Here is a 21,646-nt window from a genome sequence, read left to right on the forward strand (position 1 = left end):
ACCACAGACTAAACCCAGAGTAACCCTAAATAATCCCTTAATTTATCTCCATCATCATGAGGTCTGTGTGGGCGTAATGCAGTATACTCTCACTGTTCCTTTTTCTGCAGTCCTGCTATATAAGGTAATGTTTCTGTAAGTGCTTCTTCTTCTTCTTCTTCTTCTTCTTCTCTAACACTCTTCTTTAACTCTAACTCTTTGGTTCATGCACTCTTTAACCCTTTGTATGTCAGGGTTTTACTCTATGAACCCTGTCACACTGCACTGGCTCCATCTAGTGACACAATACTTGTTTTCTGCGTCTCGTTACTTGTTCATTTTCTGCAGCCAGAGACCTCTTACAGTTTAAGGGGGAAAGCCAGTTCTTACCACGGATGAACATACTGTTCTGGTTTCACTCTTGTTGAAATCCCCATTGAAAGCCGATTGGGTAATGTCGGCCATGTTGTTAAGGAACTCAGCCATTAGAAATCCAAATTTAAAGATAAAAAAATTCTAAAACTCAAAGAAAGACACAACTTAAACTCACTCAGGAATATGGTTCCTGAAAAAAAACAATAGTCACAAACCCGTGGTGGTTTCTAAACCTCACATTAAAAACCATAGAATTACAGTGTTGTAATAAAACCTGTCATTTTGTTTCAGCATGATTCTGAAAATATAAAATAACACATAGCACACTGCATTCACAATTCAGGCCTATCAGGTTTCCAAATAATAACGCACGGCCTCTGTTTTAGACATGCGTTACACACCATAGCCCTACTGCAAACAATTAATGGTCAAAGTGAGCGAATCAGTCCGTATCACCTCCATGCAGCTGCAAACATTTACTTACTTTATCTTTAGATACAATTGTTCACTGTCTGTACACACCCAGTGAACTAGTATGAGAGCTGTAAAGCCTCGGCACGCCACACCACGCCTCTCCTGCTATTTAGCAGTCATGTCATCTGTTACTACCAACACGTTCTGAGCTACAGGGAGAAGCAGAAAGGTCCAGAGGAACTCTAGTGGAGCAAGAAAACCATGGAGCTGTGGAGAATAACACTGATCATAAACCTGTGGCTCCTCAGTAGTCTGAATGCATCTGCTTTCAACCTGGATAATACCAACGTACTGAGGAAAAACGGAGCGCCTGGGAGTCTGTTTGGATATTCCCTCGCAATGCACCACCAACTCAAACCTACTGATCAGCAACTGTGAGTTCATTTACAGGGGAATTATTAGTATTAGTAAACACCAGTTAGGTTTTAAAGATGAAAGATGTTTCTTCATTATCAGAAGAATTAAAAAGAGTCAAATAGTGTGTTTAGATAATAATAATAATAATAATAATAATAATAATAATAATAATAATAATAATAATATCAGATACTACACTACATATATTTACACACAAATAAACTTCCTGATATATTTGTTCTATCTTTGTAGAATTAGTTTTTGGTAAACATTCTTATTCAAATTTCTGTTCCGACACACACCAGACGTATTCAGACTTATTCCCCTTGAGGCATGCTTTCTAGTTTAATAAGAACTTGCGTCACGCCAACAAAAACAGATTTGTCAGTGCTCAAACTACTGTAGCATATACATATAAAAACATTTTCCCAGGCCTTTTGTTTCCTATCATGAACAGTCTAATAAAATGTAATGAAAGTACAGAAAAATAAGAATTTTATGAGACAGTCATATAAATATTAATTATTTTGATATGATCCATCCGTCTCAATTCCTTCATGCACCACAGTGAGTCAGGGTTGCCAGTATCAGGCTGGGCTTGTTTTGGAAAAAGGTTTGCAGGTGAAAAAAAAAGAAAAAAGAAGTCCTTGGGGGGAATAAAAGTGGGTGAAGTGTAAATGTAGGTGATGATGAAAACCTTTATTGCAGATACTGCAAATCAGAAATCTGTGTCTCCACTGAAGGGGAAAAAAACCCCATTTATCCCAAATATTTCTGGACTAGTTTCAGGTCTCTTTGTATGGTTTTTGAGATTTATTTGGGGTGGAAATTTTGCTGACACCTGGCATCCTTTGTCTGGATTTCTTTGTCATCCACTGTCTTTAAATCAGGTCTGGAGACTTAAAGCGTCATGCCTAAATATGCTTTTCTAAATACATGAAGGCATCATTCAGTGAGTAGTTCATTTCAGTGTGGATGGGGCGGGGTCATTCTCGAAGAGGCCACTCCCATCAGGATAGAAATGTTTCATTACAGGATAAACATGATCAGACAGACAAATGTTGTATGGATGTGCAGTGATGCTTCACTCTAAGGCGACCCAAACCACTGTAGAACAATACATAAATGCCCCAAGACATCAGAACAGAGCCACGGCTTTTTTCCTTTACGTTCCTTCTTTGTCGTTCATCCATGTACAATATATTCTCTAAATAGCCATATTTCAGGTATAACAATCTAGTGGCTAATTAAGTGGTGACATGTTTTTAGTCCTACACATATACAATCTGGCCTTCTTAACTCTCTATTTAGGACATGCTAGGACTTCAAAATGTTTGTGAGATGCATAGTTAATAATAATGTTGTCTACTAGCCTATTTATTTATCAATCTCTAGAATGATACTGAGATGTTACAGTCATAACGAACCGAAACACATGAAAGCTTACAAATGTTTGGGCTTTGCTTTGTTGCGATAATGTTTAGGTCATGCTTGAACATGTCTGAGGGCAGGTAGTTTAATTTGTTTGCTAAAATTAAACCTTGGCTGAGGGGCATGTTGAGCTGAAACTGCACTCATAAAACTCTTCCATTCATAATTTCTTCTTTTATTATCCAGAACTAGTTGTGGGTCACAGCCAGCTTGTATTTTCTCTTTTTGTTCATCAGTCCAAATATCCGGAACACATAGCATTTCCGCACAACTACAGCTGTTCTTTGGCTCAGTTTAGCAGCTCACATTTACAAAAAATGCTGCAACCCAAAATACACTGCATGTTCAGTTTACTTCCTCCAGACAGGTCAATTCCGAGTCTAACCACTTTCTCACTGCAATATCACGCTGGATGGTCTCAGACCGGTTGTTTTGGTTCACACCAGATTATAACTGTTGTGTTCTCACCTGCCTTTGTCATAACAAAGTAATTTCTGACCTCAGCTTGCTGATTGGTGCGCCACATGCGAAAGCCTTACCCAGTCAGAAAGCCAACATAACTGGCGGTCTCTATCGCTGTAAGTTCACAACACAGAGTGACGACTGTGAACGGATCCCCATAGACACTGAAGGTTGGTGTTATTCTCTGTAAATATTTATGATGAAGTGACAGTTACTGTACATGTAATAACTCATTGACAGATGCACGGCCAGGACAGGGATTAGACCACCGGGAAAACCAGTGGATGGGTGTGCATGTGAAAAGCCAGGGCCCAGGAGGAAAAGTGGTGGTGAGTTAGTCCATAACATGTAACACAGTAATAATTACACTCATTAATCTTATATTTGAATGATTAAACCTGTACTTTTTGTTACGCTCGAAATCATACACTTTAAATATACACAAGAAGTATGATTTTTCCAAACTGAAACATTAAACATTCAGTTTCATTGTAATAACAGATATGGAATTAAATAATTGGAGTACAGAGATGTTAAAAGTAGTAACGTGTATGCACACTTTTCTTTCAAGAAATATATATTTAATTTTTTTAATAAACAGAATCCATCAACTTGATATCGATTCACAGTGGAATTTACTGGAACCCATCCACTTAGGTTTGTGCTCATCGCTACCAGCAGTGGATCCATAACAATCAGCTGGTACTGGGCAGGTGCTTCATCTTGGAACAGAACCTAATCGTTGAAGACACGAGGACGTTCTGTCGCAATCGGGCCAACTCTAAGGACAGGTTCGGTTACTGTCAGCAGGGCGTCTCTGCAGCTTTCACCAAAAACAAGAAGTACATCGTGTTCTCGGGTCCAGGTGCCTATGACTGGAAAGGTACACCACGCTTGTGATTTTAAACATTTCAGACCTTTGGCCATATTACACCATATCATTATATATATATATTTTTTGTAAAAGAATACCATACACACTAAAAGCATAAAACATATTCCTGGTACCTGGGCAATGGTAGCTCAGTGGTTAAGACGTTGGGCTACTGATCGTACGGTTGTGAAACCCCAGCACTGCCACTGTTTGGCCCTTGAGCAAGGCCCTTAACCCTCAACTGCTCAAATGTATAAATAAAATAAATGTAAGTCACTCTGGATAATGGCATCTGCCAAATTCCATAAATGTAAATGGTACCACACCAGTGAAAAGGAAAAGTACCTTAATTTTATGAGTGTTACACTTCTTTACCCAGATTTCTTATCTCTGTCAGTTTTTACCGGCTTTCAAACAAAGTGCAGTCACATTATTCACCCTTTCACATCTATTTGGGACAATTATAACAGTTTATGGTCTTCCTGAATGTAAAAAAAGAAAAAGAAATCATTTCCACTTCCTGACTTTTTGAAGGTACTGTCCGCATGGAGCCTGTTGAAGACTTTCTTCTGGATCCCTATGAAACCGGAGATCAGAATACATTTAACGAATGGAGCATTCCTCTGACCCTCAGCAGCTATTTAGGTGAGATGGTCAAGGCTTTCAATTGTTCTCTGACGAGTGTGGTTTTCCTACATACTGTATATTTCCTACAAATCCTATATATACTTATTGAGGCCAATTTAATTAACATACTTTGCCATATCATATTGTTCTGACCATATTCAGCACTCAAAGGATATAAAACCATTTACTGTATTATTTCAAATTATGGAAAAAGTGGTTCTATAAATTTTAGTACCTGCCCTTCAGTTGTATTAATTTAATTAAACTTAATCATTATTGTTGATGCAAATTCCAGGCTGCATGTGCTAAACCAATCTATTTGCATTGACTCCACCCTGTCTCGAAGATATAAACATTGTATCCATATAATTTTTATTAAGATATGATATTATATTTCCCATTTGAAAGAAAGTCCCCATAAATCCTGTTAGTAAACCACATAACCTTAGTATAAACTATATATATATATATATATATATATATATATATATATATATATATATATATTCCTGCTGGGGCCATGTGTGTGCGGAGTTTGCATGTTCTCCCTGTGCTGCGGGGGTTTCCTCCGGGTACTCCGGTTTCCTCCCCCAGTCCAAAGACATGCATGGTAGGCTGATTGACGTGTCTAAAATGTCCGCAGTGTATGAATGGGTGTGTGAGTGTGTATGTGATTGTTGCCCAGCAATGGATTGGCACCCTGTCCAGGGTGTACCCCGCCTTGTGTCCGATGCTTCCTGGGATAGGCTCCAGGTTCCCCCGTGACCCTGAAGGAAGGATAAGCGGTAGAAGATGGATGGATGGATGGATGGATGGATATATATATATATATATATATATATATATATATATATATATATATAATGTATGTATGCTTTTCTGATACATTCTATTATATTTGACGTGATCTGCTTCGTCAGTCCACACAGTTTTTGGGGATTTAAAGGCAGGTGCTTGTGTTTTAAGGTGGTTGTCTAGATGCTATTGAAAAACCCTGTGTTGGAAGCTCCTCTTCAAGAAAAAGTCTGGGAATCTCTTAAGAGTGAACTGCACACAGTTGATCTGCACTTCCTGTCTCCCTGATACCTTTACTGATGAAAAAATATTGGCCATCTGGTCTCCTTTTCACCATTCTCATGCTAGATCAAGTGCTGGAAATGGGGGAGTTCATCTCAGCAACCTTACATAGCTGGAATATTCACCAATACGCACCATGTCAGACCCAGTGCGGATTACGGGCCTCCCTGTTAAATTTGCTTTAATAGATGCTAGGTCTTTGTCCAACAACTTTTTAATTTAAATGACTTCTTCACCACTCGTGCTCTGGATTTTCTATTTCTGATGGAGGCCTGGTTCAGCCCTGGTGATTCTTCTGCCCTGAAGGAACATACTCCTCTAGATTGTTTGTTTTTTAATTCTCCAAGAACTGTAGGTCATGGAGGTGGAATTGCAACAATTTTCAATTGCACACTTTTGCATCTTGATGATTTTTTAAAGCTTCGAGCTGAAGCTTTTCATGCTTCATCTTCCGACGTCCTTGCTATGTGTGCTAGTTTACAGACCACCTAAATTTAACAAGGAGTTCGTTCAAGAGTTTTCTGATTTTCTGGCCTCTCTGGTGACACACATTGACAGACTTCTGATTCTAGGCGATTTTATTATACATGTCTTTTGCCAGTCGAAACCTCTGGTAAAAGAGTTTTTATGTCTTATGGACTCTTTCAACCGTGTCCAATCGGTTTCTGGACCTACACATCAGAAGGGTCATACTCTTGATTTAGTGCTATCGTTTGTTTTTTCTGTGGCAAACCTCGAAATATGTGATGCTACTATCTCTGATCATTGTCCAGTCGTTTTTTAATCGGAGCTGTCATGTCCCGTGTCCAAATCTTATCACCCACCGTGTTGTTCCAGATGTTTCAATCCCACTACTGCCAGGCTTTTCAATGATGTCTATATATGTACTCAACTGCCAAATGCTGTGAAAGTTCTATCCTCTTGTGTCGATCCTGATGAATTGGTGGGTCTTTTTAACAGTACTTGCATTGCTACCTTGGCCTCAGATAAGCTACAGATATCTTATGAAATTCTTAGGCAGTGTCTTAGGCACTATCAGAGCTGTGTTAAAGAAGCACAGTTCAAAAATATGCCACATTTAATTACACAAAATGCACAAAGGCCAAAGGTACACTTTAGTACAATTAATGCCTTTTTAAATCCTGCTTCAAGTGGCCATTTAGAGACTTCTACTGTCCTGTGTGATCAATTTGCAAATCATTTTATTCATAAAATTGAGGATATAAGTTCTAATATTCCACCCTATAGCTCTGTTCTCTTAGAAACACTGTCGTATCAGAGCTCTCTGCATCAGTTTCAAATTGTCGCACTCTCAGTGCTCGGCGCTCAGAATATCACTCACGATCTAGCTGACAGTTATCGTTGCATTGCAACAATACTAGATCCGCGATTTAAAGAACATTACTTTGACTCTGAGGAAAAGCAGCATGCACGGGAAATGATGCAGGCAGAGCTGGAGGTGATGAATGCGTGATGCGCGATGAATGCATCTGCTGAAGGATCGACGTGCAGCACAGAGCAAAGTGTGCCAGAGAAATGGGTGCCTACAAGTGATGAGGTGCAAACTCCCTCACTCTCTGACACGTTTGACGAGATTCTACAGGAAAGCGTCCCCATCCTCAGCAGTGCCACAACAAGCACAGCTATTTATCTGCCCCAAGCACCAGCACAGAGAGTGAGAGACTATTCATTGCAGCATCTCAAGTTCTTCATGAGAAGAGGAACCGTCTCTTCTGCCATATAGCTGAGCAACTTTTGTTCTTGAAGAGAAACCTGACACTTTTGTTAAAAAAAAGAAAGAAAGCAATGTGTATAGAAATTACATTAAAATTCGTGCAGCCCTGCAAAACTTTGTTCTTGACTTGAGGCTACATCTGTTACAGTTTGAGGTTGGTTTTAGTTCAATTGCTGCTGTTTTGCACAATAATCTTTAATTAATGTGGAAATATGTTTACATAAACAGAATAGAGTCCTAGTTCATTAATTGGCTGTTGTTTTGTATATCACAGTAGTTTTCTAGAACTTTTCAATATTTGGATAATTAGATTTTTAATAAATCTGGTAAATTTGATTGTTACAGATCTGAATGAAGAATAACATATTTTAGATTGTTTTTGTTTTGGTGTGTTAATTTCAATACAAGTGTGATCATTTTATTGGTTTGTAGTTTTTCGATTCAGATTCATTAAATTCATGAAATGAAATTAAAAATGATAATATTAATACAATTAACTCAGTCACATTACACAAAAAATATTTTTAAATGCGTTTTAAAAAATTAATTTTTGGTTTCGGTTTTCGGTCAAGTGCATCCTGAATTTTTCGGTTTCAGCCCAGAATTTTCCTTTCAGTGTATCACTACTTATCATATCACTGTTACGCTGACAGCACACAGCTTTATTGTCCTGTAAATTCAAACAACAGCTGTTCTCTGTCAAATCTGTTTGAATGTCTTTATGGCATTAAATGCTGGATGGACATAAATTTTTTACAGCTAAATGGTGATACAACTGAAATAATCATTTTTGGCCACCAGTTTCGACTACTGATCTTTTTAATAAGTAAGGCCCGCTGTCTAACAATGTGCATGACTGTATCAAAAACCTTGAGGTCATTCTAGATCATTGTGTTTTGATTAACAGATCAGTGTTGTTGTCAAAAGCAGATTTTTCCAGCTGAGATCTATTGCGAAAATCAAGAAAATGCTCTCTAAGAAGGACCTGGAAACGGTTATTCATGCTTTTATATCATCAACGTTAGACTACTGTAATTCTTTGTTCTTCGGATTGCCTAAAACTGCTGTCCTGTCCTCGCCTCTTTACACTGTTTGTCAGTCAATTTCCGCATTGATTTTAAAATTCTGCTATTCCTTTTTAAAGCTTTGCATGGACTTGCTCCGCAGTACAAATGCAATCTCCTTTTTCACAGCATTCTTTGCTCATATTTACCAAGGGTGCCAATATTAGTGGAGGGCACTGTATAACAACATCTCATGTAAAAGTATCTCATCTGAAGTATCATAATCCCAGCCAATCCAAGATGGATTTGACATATTGATCTTTTAACTCTGTACTTTTCCAGGCTTTGCTCTGGACTCAGGAATGAATCTGTTAAAGAAAGAAGAGCAGGTTGTAGTGGCGGGAGCACCACGATCCAATCACAGTGGTGAGGTTCTGATCTTAAAGCCTGACGATGGGGTGGACGAGAGAAGTCTGCGGGTAGCTCACATTCTCAGAGGCCCGGGTCTGGCGTCCTCTTTCGGGTACTCACTGGTTGTAATAGACCTCAATGCAGACGGGTAAGAGGTCTAGAACTAGAGACCCATCCTACTGAAGGTGTGATCTAACATGCTCTTACTTATTTACTTATTACTCATAACACTGAATGTTGACTCTTACCATTCTTTTGTTTTTATAACAGCAATACAACTGACAAAATAACATTCTGAACAGACCCATTAGCCCACCAGTGCTTGGAAATCCTTGTAGGAGTGTAAATATGTGAATATTTACAGAGATTATGCATACAAATACAGCATACCAGGTTTTTTTTTATTTTATTTTATTTTTTTTTAAACATTTTACTAATGAAATATAGTTTTGCTGTTAAGAGTATGTAAGTGCAGAATATCATGGGTGAATCCTGCTGGAGTTAAATATTCATGAACAGAACTGGGCATGCCTATAAAATAACTGACAAAGCGAAACATTGCTTTTTATATGCGAAGAACATTAATCTCCTTAAAACTCAAAAATAACAATAAATCCTTCAGTGAATCACCGGCTCCTCTTTAAAAATAGCTCAAGAACTCAGTCCTCTATGCACACACTCGACCAAATATGTCTAAGTTTTGTTTTTCCTTTATTTCTTCATACCCTTTATGCACACTGCTGTCAGACTGTACAACTCATCCCCTCTGTATTAGTAATAACAATAACAATAGTTATTTCCCGCAGGAGTCAATAATGTACTCTATCTATCTATCTATCTATCTATCTATCTATCTATCTATCACCTTCTTATTTTCTCTCTCTCTGACGTTTCACAACATATGCAATGTGTAAATCTCTGATGGTTCAGTATATATCTGCAACAGTATTGTATTATTATTTTTTGTTTCTTTTGTCATTTGTTTTTAGAAAAGCCAAATCTGAAATGTTTGTTCTTATTTATTAGGAATAAAATAGTTTGGTTCATTGGTATTTGAGTGATGTAGTCTATATATGTTGAGGTGGGGTGAATAAACATATTATTATTATTATTATTATTATTATTATTATTATTATTATTATTATTATTATTATCATCTAGTTTTACAGAACAATTTATTAATTCATTTCTTTATTATTCCAGTCTTTACAAAATGGCATTGTTTATCATCATCATCATCATCATCATCATCATTATTATTATTATTATTATTATTATTATTATTATTATTATTATTGTTGTTGTTGTTGTTTTGTTGTTTTCATTTCAGTTTTACAAACCTAAACACATTTGTGCTGGTTGGTTTACCAGATGGGATGACCTTGTGGTTGGTGCTCCTCAGTACAGCACAACAGACAAGGAGGCAGGAACAGGAGGTGCTGTTTACGTTTACATAAACCGTCGAGATAGCCAAGACTGGGACAGATTACAGCCAGATGTTCTTACTGGCAATAAAGACTCCATGTTTGGATTAGCGGTGGCAAACATTGGGGACATCAATCACGATGGATACAACGGTTCGCATCAGAAAATGCACATGCACCAAGACACAGTGCAGACATCGTTGGTCATTGTGTTTATTAACTCATTATAACAACTTTTAATGTAAGCTTGTTTTTGACAGATTTTGCAGTTGGAGCACCTTATGATAGTGATGGTGATGGTGCAGTGTACATTTACCTCGGCAAAACTGGACACTTTTCACAAAAAGACAATCAAGTAGGTGAAAACTATTTAGTCAGACTGAAATAAGCTGTGTCAGTGGAGAGACCTGGTTTCATCTGTAATGTTCTCTTGATGTAGGTTTTACTGGGTAAAACCCATAAAATCAAGCTGTTTGGCTATTCCTTGGCTGGAAACACGGATATAGATGGGAATGGCTATCCAGACTTAGCCGTGGGCTCACTTTCTGACAGTGTACTTGTCTACAGGTAACCCACTATTTTGAATTTTCATTCACACACATCCTATATTCTACAAAATTGGCTTGTTCTGTAAAAAAAAGGAATAATTTTGTAATATTTAATTCTCTGTTTAAGGGCTAAACCAGTGATTAGCATTGAGAAATCTTTGACATTAGTACCTAGTGAGATGAACTTCCAGGAAAGAGACTGCCAAAAAATACACTGGTGAGGAAAAATCATTAACATTTTTACAGTCTATAATTTTTCATCTTTAATTTGGACTTTGAAATCTCTGTCTTTTGTTTTTACTGAATGCCTACGTGGGAATCTTTCAGCATTATAACAGCTAAATCCTGCTTCTCCTACACGACCTATCCAGCGACGTATAACCCCAGACTGCGTGAGTGAAATAACGTTTGTTTGTGAAACATATCAACCTATCAAATGCATTAGATCAAATTAGCACTGAGGATTTCCAGCCATACATCAAGTAAGACAAATTAAATGGTGCTCTATAAAAGGAAGAGGCGTTTGTGTGTCCATGTAGGTTTCCACTGAGTTCTTCAGTTTCCTCCTACCTCCCAAAACATGACAGTAGGTGGATTACCTACCCAAGATGTGAATGCGTGTGCATGGTGCCCTGTGATGCATTGGCATCCCATCCAGGGTGTAGTCCTGCCTTGCTCTCAATGTTCTCAGTGACCCTGATCAAGTTAAAGCCGTTACTAAAAGTGAATGTGAGAAACTTTTGTAAATATGGAGGGAATATTTAGTTTCCTGTTTGGCCTATGACAAAATTCACACACAGCTTCATTAAATGACTGATAAATACACATTTCTATATAACAGATAAAGCCCCATACATGACTGGAGAAATATCAGTCTCCAAGACTTATAATTTCATCTCTGTTGTCCTGTAGAGATTCATTACAAGCTGAACGCTGATGAACAGTGGGTTCAGGACGGTCATCAGTCCCGCCTTGTTTACCAGGACAATCAGGAAGGAAACATTGTGCTCCAGACACCGGGTCAAAAAGAATGTGTGAAAAACCAACTCAAGCTCCGGGTACTAAACCTGTTGCCTTCCCGTTTCTTCTCACTGTACTAATACACTACATACAGAAAGTTTTCAGACCCTTTAAAACTTTCCAAATTTTGGTATGTTTCAGCCTCATTTTAAAATGGATTCAACACAATTTTTCCCCTCATCATTCTACACACAATACTCCACAACATGTATTCAGACCCATTGTTATGACGCTCGCCATTGGGCTCTGGTGGATCTTACTACATCAGCCTGTGCCTAATTTAACATTATATTAAAAATATTACATATTGCATATTACAAAAAGCACACACCTGTCTATATAAGGTTTATGTCAAAGTGAAAACCAAGCCATGGGGTCAAGAGAGTTGTCTATAGCCTTGTGAGACAGGATTGTGTCAAGGCACAGATCTGTGGAAGGACACAAGGCACAAACTTTCTGCAGCATTGAAAGTGCCCAAGAGGATGGTAGCTTCCATCATTCTCAGATAGAAGAAGTTTGGAATCATCAACAGTCTTCCTAGATCTGGCTGCCCAGATAAACTGAGTAATCCAAGATGAAGGGCTTTGGTCAGACAGGTAACCAAGAACCTAAAAGTCCTTTGTGGAGACAGAACCTTACAGAGAACCTTACAGAGGGACAACTACAGAGGGTGGTGCAGCACACCACCAGATGAGTGAGCAGACCAAAGCGTTTCAACATTAAAAGCCACATTAGAGCCCACTTGGAGTGACTGTCAACCATGAGAAGCAAGACCTTCTAGTCTGATGAAACTATTGAACTGATTGAACTTTTCGGCCACAATTCCCAGTGGCGTGTTTGGAGGAAACCAGGCACTGAGGATCACCTCATTAATACCATCCCTACAGTCAAACATGGTGGTGGCAGCATCATGCTGTGGGGATGTTTTTCTGTGACAGGGACTGGGAGACTAATCAGGATAGAGGGAAAGATGGAGAACCTTCCAGAATGCCCAAGATCTCAGGCTGGGGCAAAGATTTACATTTCAACAAGACAACGACCTAAAGCATTCTGCCAAGAAAATAATTAGTGGCTTCAGGAAAACTCTGTGACAGTTCTGGAGTGGCCCAGAGAGAGTCCAGTCTCGAACCCAATAGAACATCTCTGGAGAGACCTAAAAATGGCTGTGTACTGATGTTCCCTATCCAACCTGGCTGAGCTTGAACAATTCTGCTAAGAAGTATGGGAGAAACTTCCTAAAGAAAGGTGTGCTAAGCTTGTTGGATCATTCTTAAGAAGACTTGATGATGTTTTTGTGACTGTTGAGAATTTTGTGTAGATGAGTTGAATCAAGTCTGTAACATACCAAAGTGTGGAAAACTTGAAAGGGTCTAAAAACTTTCCGTATGCACTGTATATATCATTCATCTTTTCTTGCTATTTGGAATATCAATTGCCTGTGCTTCCAGGCCAACACGGAGAACAAGCTTACAGAAATCCCCGTCAGCGTGTCAGTGTCTCTGCCGCAGAACAGTCCTCGTCAGAGACTGAGCCAAAGCTCTCTACCTGCTCTCCAGCCAGCTCTCGATGATCTCCAGCCTCGGGAAAGCACAGCTAAAGTGTGTGTTAGACAGCAAGGCAGAGTTCTGTTCATTTTTATCATGATTAGAGAAGAACTTTCATGTAGGCGGTTATGTAATGAACCATTTCTCACATTTTCAGTTCATGTTTTTGAACCCTGACTGTGGAAGTGATGATGTCTGTCAGAGTAATCTACAGCTGCAGTACAACTTCTGCACCAAAGACCAACATCAGGACTCGTGCTCACCACTAGCCAGGTGACCTCACTGACTAACATACGTTTGTTTTTTTTGTTTGTTTTTTTTAAACTAACAGGTGGGAAAAGTTACAGAAAAAAAGTAAAAGCGTGGGGTTTTGAGTCAAGATTTTATTTAACATAGCTAACATTGCCCAGAATGATACTTGAGTGAATGTTAAAAGCTATTTAAAAATAGACATGATTTGAATTGAAGGTATAAGTCAGTAAAAGTCCAACCATAAAAGTTCTTGCACAACTAAATTTCTGAATATTTTATTTGCCCTTTTTATATATATATATATATATATATATATATATATATATATATATATATATATATATATATATATATATATATAATTTTGTTGGCTTACTTCATTCATATAGAATGAAGAACCATTTTAGGTAAGATTAACTTCATTCATATAACATTAAATAAAATCTAACAAAGAAAAAAAAAAGTGCCTTAAAGGTTCTTTGGATAATTAAATGGTTCTACAAGGAACCATTTGTTGTATGGTTCCAGAAAAAATAGTTATCAGATTTCAGATTTTTAACAAGTACACTAGGTTCTTTAAACGTTCTCTGGAAAATTAAGACCTTTTCAGAGGACCTTTGATAGGAGAGATTTTTAATTCCTAAAGGGGTTTTACGGCGAGCTTATTTGAAAGACCTCAATCTTCCATTTGTACTTATGTAATTTTGACAACTTTGCTTTTACAACATTGCCTTTTCAGTGTTTTATCTCCATGTTGTTCTGTTTATGAAAGGGAGAATGGAGTGGCAGTAATCTCCCCCGGTTCTGGGAACACGGCCCTGGAGATCACTATAACGAATCACGGAGGAGATGACGCTCATCTCGCTCAACTGGTTGCAAACTTTCCAGAATCTCTACCTTTATCATCGGTCATCCTTAAACAAGATAGTGTAAGTCTCAGAAATAAACATAACTCAATACAAATGAACGAGATTAAAATAATAATGCTTACTTAAACATGGAGGACATGAGCGTGGACAGTGTGGTATGTTATGAACTGTACAATTATACAGAATTATATCTACCCTGATGTTGAGTATTTTTCTATAACTGCACTCGCAAAAATGTTCCTCATCACAGGTGTTACAGAGACTTCATGTTTTCATCTCCAAGCCAATCGTTTCTGTCTGTTTCTGTAGAAAGTGAACATACAGTGTGATGTAGATGGGAGTAAAACCAGAGCTGAATGTAATCTTGGAAATCCTTTCAAAAGAGATGGAGAGGTAAACTGAATGACGCTGGACCTGTATATATTTATTTATTTACTTACTCTGGCGTTGCTTATTCAAGATGATTAATTCCATAGGGAACATTTTATCTCCTACTAAACACCGATCGTCTGACCCCGAGCATAACGGATGTCAACGTGACGCTGAATCTCCAGACGTAAGACGTGATATTTACGTTATTCAACACACAAAAAAAACGACTACATAATATAATATAAGGTCAAGTACAGAAGTTTGCATCATTTCTCCTTATTGGTTATTGTCTTGTTGTATATCTACATTTGTATCATTTGTAATTAATTTGTGCAATACAGGTACATTTTCCTTTTTTCTATTAAAAAAATAAAAACATGAGGGGTTGCAAACTTTTGTCCTAAGCTGCGATATGCTCAGGTATATTTAGTGGTCTGGGCACTATGTTTTCGAGACATCCCTGCTCAAGCAAGCCCAATTGAAATCATCACAGAATCCATGCATAAGCTCGTGTATGAGAATGATTATTGTTTTGTTGCTATAGGATCAGCGTGCAAAACATTTCAGAAATCGTTGCAGAGGCTCAAGTGTTCTTTGAGCTGTATCTTCAAGTGTTTGGGTAAGCACAAGTTTAAGTATTTAAACTTAAAATAAAGTCGTCAGGAAATAAAATCCGTATCATTCTGTTGATTTATGATGCCCACGTGACAGAGAGTAATGCTCTGGTGTTAATAAACTCCAGCCTCTCCCTGTGTAAACATGCCTCCACAGGATCATTCACCTCTCACAGTACTTTACTCTTTTGTTTCTGCAGACTGGCCAAACCTTCTCAAGTGTACTTTCAAGAAATGAAAAACAAATCAGATGAGGAGATCGGAGAACCTGTGCAGTATGAGTTTACAGTATGTCCATAACGGTTTTATCAGGCATTCTGAAAGTTTTCGTAGCTAGGGATTCATTTATCTTTTAAATGAATTCCACAAACCCCTCCTCAGATGTATTTTCTTAAACTATTTCAACTATTCATATATTAGACAATTAATTTTTTTTAATTTTAAAAAAAATTTCTTTCTTTCTTTCTTTCTTTTTTTTTTTTTACAATAATAAATTAAACCTGTTCATTTAAAATGACCAGTTACACATGCTAATAACTTTAAGAACTCAATCATAAATATTACACACTTGAAAATGTTGGGTCGGGATTTCCACCACATTAACTAACTAAGTAAATAAAATTAATAATAATAAAAAAACACAGACTACTGGAAGTTCCTGTATCCTACACTGAGAACCACTGTCTTTCAATGTGCATTGCATGTTATTATTATTATTATTATTATTATTATTATTATTATTATTTAAAGTTTTCATTTGATTCCAAGTTATGGCAAATGTTCAGGTTCCCCAGGGGTAAATCCATTACTGAAAACTAAAATTCAATAGAAAAAAAAAGTAAAAATTCGACCCAGATATTACACACTAACCCTACTTTCAAAGATGCCTAATGCAGCTTGTTTGCTAATAATGATAATTGGCACATAATTTTTTAAATCCTTGAGTATAATGTGTGATTTAAACCTGTCAGTGTTGTAAGACAGTGCTAAGTCTTGGTCACAATTTCTTCAATCTCCACACTCTCACCATGTGAGAAGCAGATACAGCTCGAGTTCCCTTCACACAAGATAAAATGACATTATCTACATTTTCTGAAAATGCCGTTTATTCGGTAATACACAAGTGACTACAGTAAACACCTAAATAAATATTCAAGTGTGTCTAAAGTTCCTTTTGCTGAGTTCGGTTCTGGAATAGGCTTTTTGTCCAGGATAAAGTGCTTACTGGAGATAAACGGATAGATGGATGGAGGGATGAACGATGGAGGGATGAACGTAACACATTGGTGCTATTGATATACTTTATGTAACACTAATTACAGTCTATGTCTTTGCTTATTGTTTTGAATTCAGATCAGTAACATGGGTCGGCCTCTGAAGTCCTTTGCCTCTGCAACCCTCAACATCCAGTGGCCAAAGGAGAATAAAGAAGGCAAGTGGCTCCTGTATCTTCTGCAGATCACTGGACCGAACAACCAGAGCATCCCGTGTACTCCAGCCTCAGAAATCAGCCCAATCAGACATCCTCAGGAGGTCAGTGACACTTTTCTCACCGCACTGTATCAGTGTTTTTATCCGTGCCACCTCATCTGTCGTTCTAGTTTCCCCTCCTGGATCTCAGTGACTGGTGTATGACTTTGCTGGCTCTGTGCAGGTGAAGTCCAGAGAAAAACGAGAAGCGGAAGGTGAAGCGAAGGTGTCAGCTCTCAGCACTGGTGGACTCCTGTCCTTATTTGGAAGACATTACAAATATCTGGTAAAGTCACACATTTTACACTATTAAAGCAAAGTGGATGGGTTCGAGCTTGTGCTATAAAGCCCTGTGGCAGTTTACACACCCTTGGCAACAGAAGAGACGGAAAACAGTGCAGATTTTCTGCAGTGCCGATATGTCGATATGTAGAAGATGTTCGTGGAAGCCATTTTTGTTTAGTATGTCAGCATGTATTACAGTAATGTAAAGGATAAAGACTAAAAACTTGCAAATTGTATAAAACTACAAAATAAACATCGTGTTACTAGATCACTACACTTAATAACCTGAGAATGCTATATTATATATATATATATATATATATATATATATATATATATATATATATATATATGTTATATACACTGAGTTTAATATATATATGGTGATTTAGTAAGTATTACTGAAAATTAGCTCCCAACTTAGTTTAAATATGTACATAGGTCATTGTTCAGTTACTTTCATAACTTTAACATGAACATTTTAAAGGATTTCATAGCAGCATTATTGTTATTACCATCAACGAAATTAATTTAATTTAAAAAAAATTCACAAACATGGCCATATATTATATTATATTATATATATATATATATATATATATATATATATATATATATATATATATATATATATATATATATAGCCATGTTTGTGAGATTTTTGTGTCACGATGCCAAAAATCTAGCAGTCAGTACCGATACCACCAAAAGTACACAATACTCGATACCAAAGTCGATACCACGGTGGTTAAAATAAATAAATAAATAAATAAATAAATAAATATATTTTTTTAAATAAAATTTTAAACTCCTGGAGGACATCCTCCTCTGGCTAATACTGGCAAAGAGAGAGAGAGAGAGAGAGAGAGAGAGAGAGAGAGAGAGAGATTTTAGTTATCAAACACTGTCTGACAATGACTAATAACAAGTGCTAAGGTGCACTCCTAAATGCACGTGCGCACACACACACATGCACACACCTTATACTCTGAATGCAAGCATTAGTTTAAATTCACTGATATGGTGGCAGGCCAAAAAGATTTATTAAAAGCATGACCATGTGAATAATTATTAGTGACATGAGGCTACATTTAGCTGACAGGACACGGGCTGAATGGCGATGCATGGTGGCCCATTCGGAGGTAGTTTATAACACTGCAATGTGTTAGTGTCGTTAACAAATAACCGGCTATCGCAAACATTACATGGAGCATAACGTTAGCTGGTTTCACGGCCACAATGCCAGCTGCCTCAAACAAACATAATATAGCAATGTCTTTCAGGTGCTTCGCCAAATTCCAGGTGTTTCCTCGCTTTGTTTGAAATGAACGATAGCATCGGTTGCACACCGGAAACTGATACTAGCTTTCCCCTCTTTTCCTCTCAACGAGACGGGGCGGAGCTAAACTTGTTAAGCTAAGCTAATCTTCTGTAGTTTTTCCCGTGTGCTTGTAGGCGTTCTTCTTCTTCTTCACCACTTGTGGACCGACTAAAACACTTGCACGTATTTGCTGCCCCCTTCAGCTCCGGAAGACCTGCAACCTCGGTACCTTCATTAACACTGATACTCATGCTACTGCAGAAAAACAAGTACCGTCACGTTTTAAGAATGTTGGTACCGACTTGGTATCGGTTCTCGTGACACCAAAAATATGTTTTAATCAAAATATGGTAATAACTGATAACTTTGATATTAAATATACCTCTGTGATTATATAAATAGCAAACAATTTTTACATTAAATGAAAGTAGTTTAACAATTTTTAATTAATTTAAGGTTTATTCTTAGTAATTGCTATTTAGAAAACCCAAAGCAGTAAAATTCGGGCACATTCAATGTTTTCGACAAATAAAAAAATAATTATTATGAAGGAAGCTTGAAATTAGCACACTTTTAAGAAATAAAACTATTGTTTTAATTTAACCCTTGTAATCTAGCAATGGAAGCATAGGTCATAGTTCATATTGAGTCTGGGGAGCTGAAACAGAGAACAATTGCAGATAACAGATATACCAAAAAGTAAATTAGTTATTGTTCACATTTAATAGACAAAATCAACCAAATACATTAAGTTGTATGTTGAAAAATAATTTATTTAAAAATTGAACCTGAACAGAACACAAGGGTTTAACACAAGGGTTTTTATTTTATTTTATTTTATTTTATAACCTGCAGTTCAGAGAAAGTTCTCCTAAATAAAGGCTCATAAAATAAAAGAAAGCCTACATGCTATAGAACAGGCTCAACCTGAACCTTGCTCACACCGTGTACCCTTTCTCTGTTCATTGCAGACATGTGGTGACGAATTAAAGTGTGTGGAGCTCAGATGCCCCCTAAAGGCAGCAGACAGAACTGCAGTTACCCTGTACTCTCGACTCTGGAGCAGCACTTTCGTTGAGGTGAATTTTTTTGTTTGTTTGTTTGTTTTACTTTTTGCTTTGGATTGCATAAAATTTGGGATGCTGTCAGATTTTTGTGTGTAATAAGAAAGGTTTAAGAGGTCTCATTTAATACACTGTAAATACTAAAGTGTGATTTGTTTAACAGGACTACAGCTCCCTCAATTATCTGGACATTGTACTAAATGCTTCTCTCAGTCTTGATGGATCTCAGAAGAACATCAGGCTTCAGGAATCTCAAACACAGGTAAAGAACTAACACAGGATCTGTTTTAGCAGAAGTAACACTCAAATAACTGAAGGTGTTCTCCAACTGCAAAAATAATAATAATAATAATAATAATAAATAAATAAATAAACAACAACAAAAAAACTGTAACTAAACTGAGAATTTTTCTACCAGCTTAAGAAAATCCATATGAAGTCATGCTGAATCAGTGATCTTAATACAGTGGAAGCTCAGTAAATATCTCTTTAGGTCACTTTAAACAAATCTGGGGCCAAGATTTAGAAAAATGAACCTGAGCATTAAATAAAACCGTTAAATAGTATTTATAATGTTTAAAAAGATATAATGCATATTTAAATTTTTTTTTTTTTTACCAATGCATTACTACAGAAATCTATAGCAATGTGAGGATTAAGAGCAGTTTGTCTACAAATAAATGTGTGTGCACGTGTGTGTGTGTGTTATATGTAGGTGAGACTAACAGTGTTCCCAAAGAAGAAGCCGACTTTTCTCAGTCGAGTCCCCTGGTGGGTGGGTCTGCTCAGCGTGGTGCTCGCACTGTTGCTAATAAGCCTCCTGATCTACTTCCTGTCCAAGGTAATAACACTTCATATGTAATTCTTTCACACACATCACTATCACACCCCCCCCCCCCCTCTGCTATTTTCTCCCTAATTTGGCCTTGGCCACTTCCCACCCAGCAGCCAGCTCTGCACTCTCTCTCACCCAGACAAGCATGGCCAGTTTCACTCTTTCAAACTTATTGTGCTTTGTTGGGATTCAAACTCACAAACAACAGGGTGAATGTTTTTCTGTCGTGCCATTCAGAAGCCCTAAAACTCTTTCATTATTAAATAAGCATACACTCAGATCCAAAATTATTGGCACCCTTCATACTGAGCAAAATGTACATGTAGCTTCAATAACACATGCAAAAACTGATATTTAAACTAGAGATGCACCGATACTAAATTTCTCAGCCGATACCGATAACCGATTATTCAGAGTGATATCGACCGATACCGATATTTTATCTTATGTCTTCTACGTTACTATGGCAGTCAAAAAGAGAAAATTTTCTATTTCTATTTGTTATTATTTTTGTATAGGAAGTAACATGTACAGTAATAAAAATATTGAAGGCTGTTTGGTTTTACCTACAGAAAAAAACAAACAAAACAAGTGATAGCCAAAGTCTCTAAAAGAACCGTAACAGGTTCACAAAGGTGCTTGGAAACTGGAAACTTCCCAGTTGATGTTCTGCCAATAATTTTGGAGTGAATATACAATCATTTCCCTATTTGAAATACCTCACAGTTAAAAAAACAAAAATGTGTGAGGTGTTTGGATGCATTTCTATACCAGCTAAAAATGATTTTAAATAGTCTATTCTTTAACAATAAATATCTATTTTCATGTAGCAAAAATGTTTGTGCTGCTGCTGTAAAAAAAAAACTTGTGGTAACAGACATGAGTGGATATTTATTTGGTGCATTTGTAGTTTCATAAAGATTCATAAGCAGCAATCCTGCCCTGTTTATTGTTACTAGCAGCAGTTTGTTTTTCTGTTTGAGTTTAACGTCACTGTCTTTGTGTTCCTCAGCTGGGATGCCTTGACTGTGCGATGTGTACTGAAGACAATGAGTATAAAAATTAATGCTACAATATAGACGTCTATGCAGGAAAACCAACAGAAAAAGACTTTTGTGGTTCTGTGGAATGTAAACATATATAATGTGAATACTGTTCAAATGTTCTGTGGTCTACTACTTTAGTCATTACAGATATACAGTAGGTGTGTGTGTGTGTGTGC

At 37.1% G+C, this 21,646-nt stretch overlaps 1 protein-coding gene across 1 annotated transcript; it reads left to right on the top strand.

Moving 5' to 3' along the window:
• Positions 1–910: 910 nt before the first annotated feature.
• Positions 911–21,569, top strand: itga6l (integrin, alpha 6, like). The gene is made up of 25 exons (XM_053631863.1): positions 911–1,202; positions 3,121–3,248; positions 3,319–3,407; positions 3,736–3,961; positions 4,487–4,597; positions 8,738–8,954; positions 10,178–10,383; positions 10,491–10,585; positions 10,670–10,797; positions 10,906–10,995; positions 11,106–11,170; positions 11,691–11,836; positions 13,247–13,396; positions 13,500–13,615; positions 14,367–14,523; positions 14,773–14,856; positions 14,940–15,019; positions 15,380–15,454; positions 15,650–15,737; positions 16,803–16,982; positions 17,104–17,205; positions 19,497–19,604; positions 19,753–19,851; positions 20,305–20,430; positions 21,437–21,569. The coding sequence occupies exons 1-25, from the start codon at positions 1,030–1,032 to the stop codon at positions 21,488–21,490; spliced, it is 3,093 nt and encodes a 1,030-aa protein (XP_053487838.1). The 5' UTR covers positions 911–1,029; the 3' UTR covers positions 21,491–21,569.
• Positions 21,570–21,646: the final 77 nt, after the last annotated feature.

Source organism: Ictalurus furcatus, chromosome 8, assembly GCF_023375685.1.
Source record: "Ictalurus furcatus strain D&B chromosome 8, Billie_1.0, whole genome shotgun sequence".
In the NCBI taxonomy this organism is placed as follows: Eukaryota; Metazoa; Chordata; class Actinopteri; order Siluriformes; family Ictaluridae; genus Ictalurus; species Ictalurus furcatus.

What these genes read in the sequence shown, in the direction of transcription:
- itga6l (XM_053631863.1), top strand. Translation starts at nt 1,030, where the DNA reads ATGGAGCTGTGGAGAATAACACTGATCATAAACCTGTGGCTCCTCAGT. An exon ending in GATCCCCATAGACACTGAAG is followed by an intron (nt 3,249 to 3,318) that starts GTTGGTGTTATT and finishes ACTCATTGACAG; the next exon opens with ATGCACGGCCAGGACAGGGA. An exon ending in CTGTGCAGTATGAGTTTACA is followed by an intron (nt 15,738 to 16,802) that starts GTATGTCCATAA and finishes TTTTGAATTCAG; the next exon opens with ATCAGTAACATGGGTCGGCC.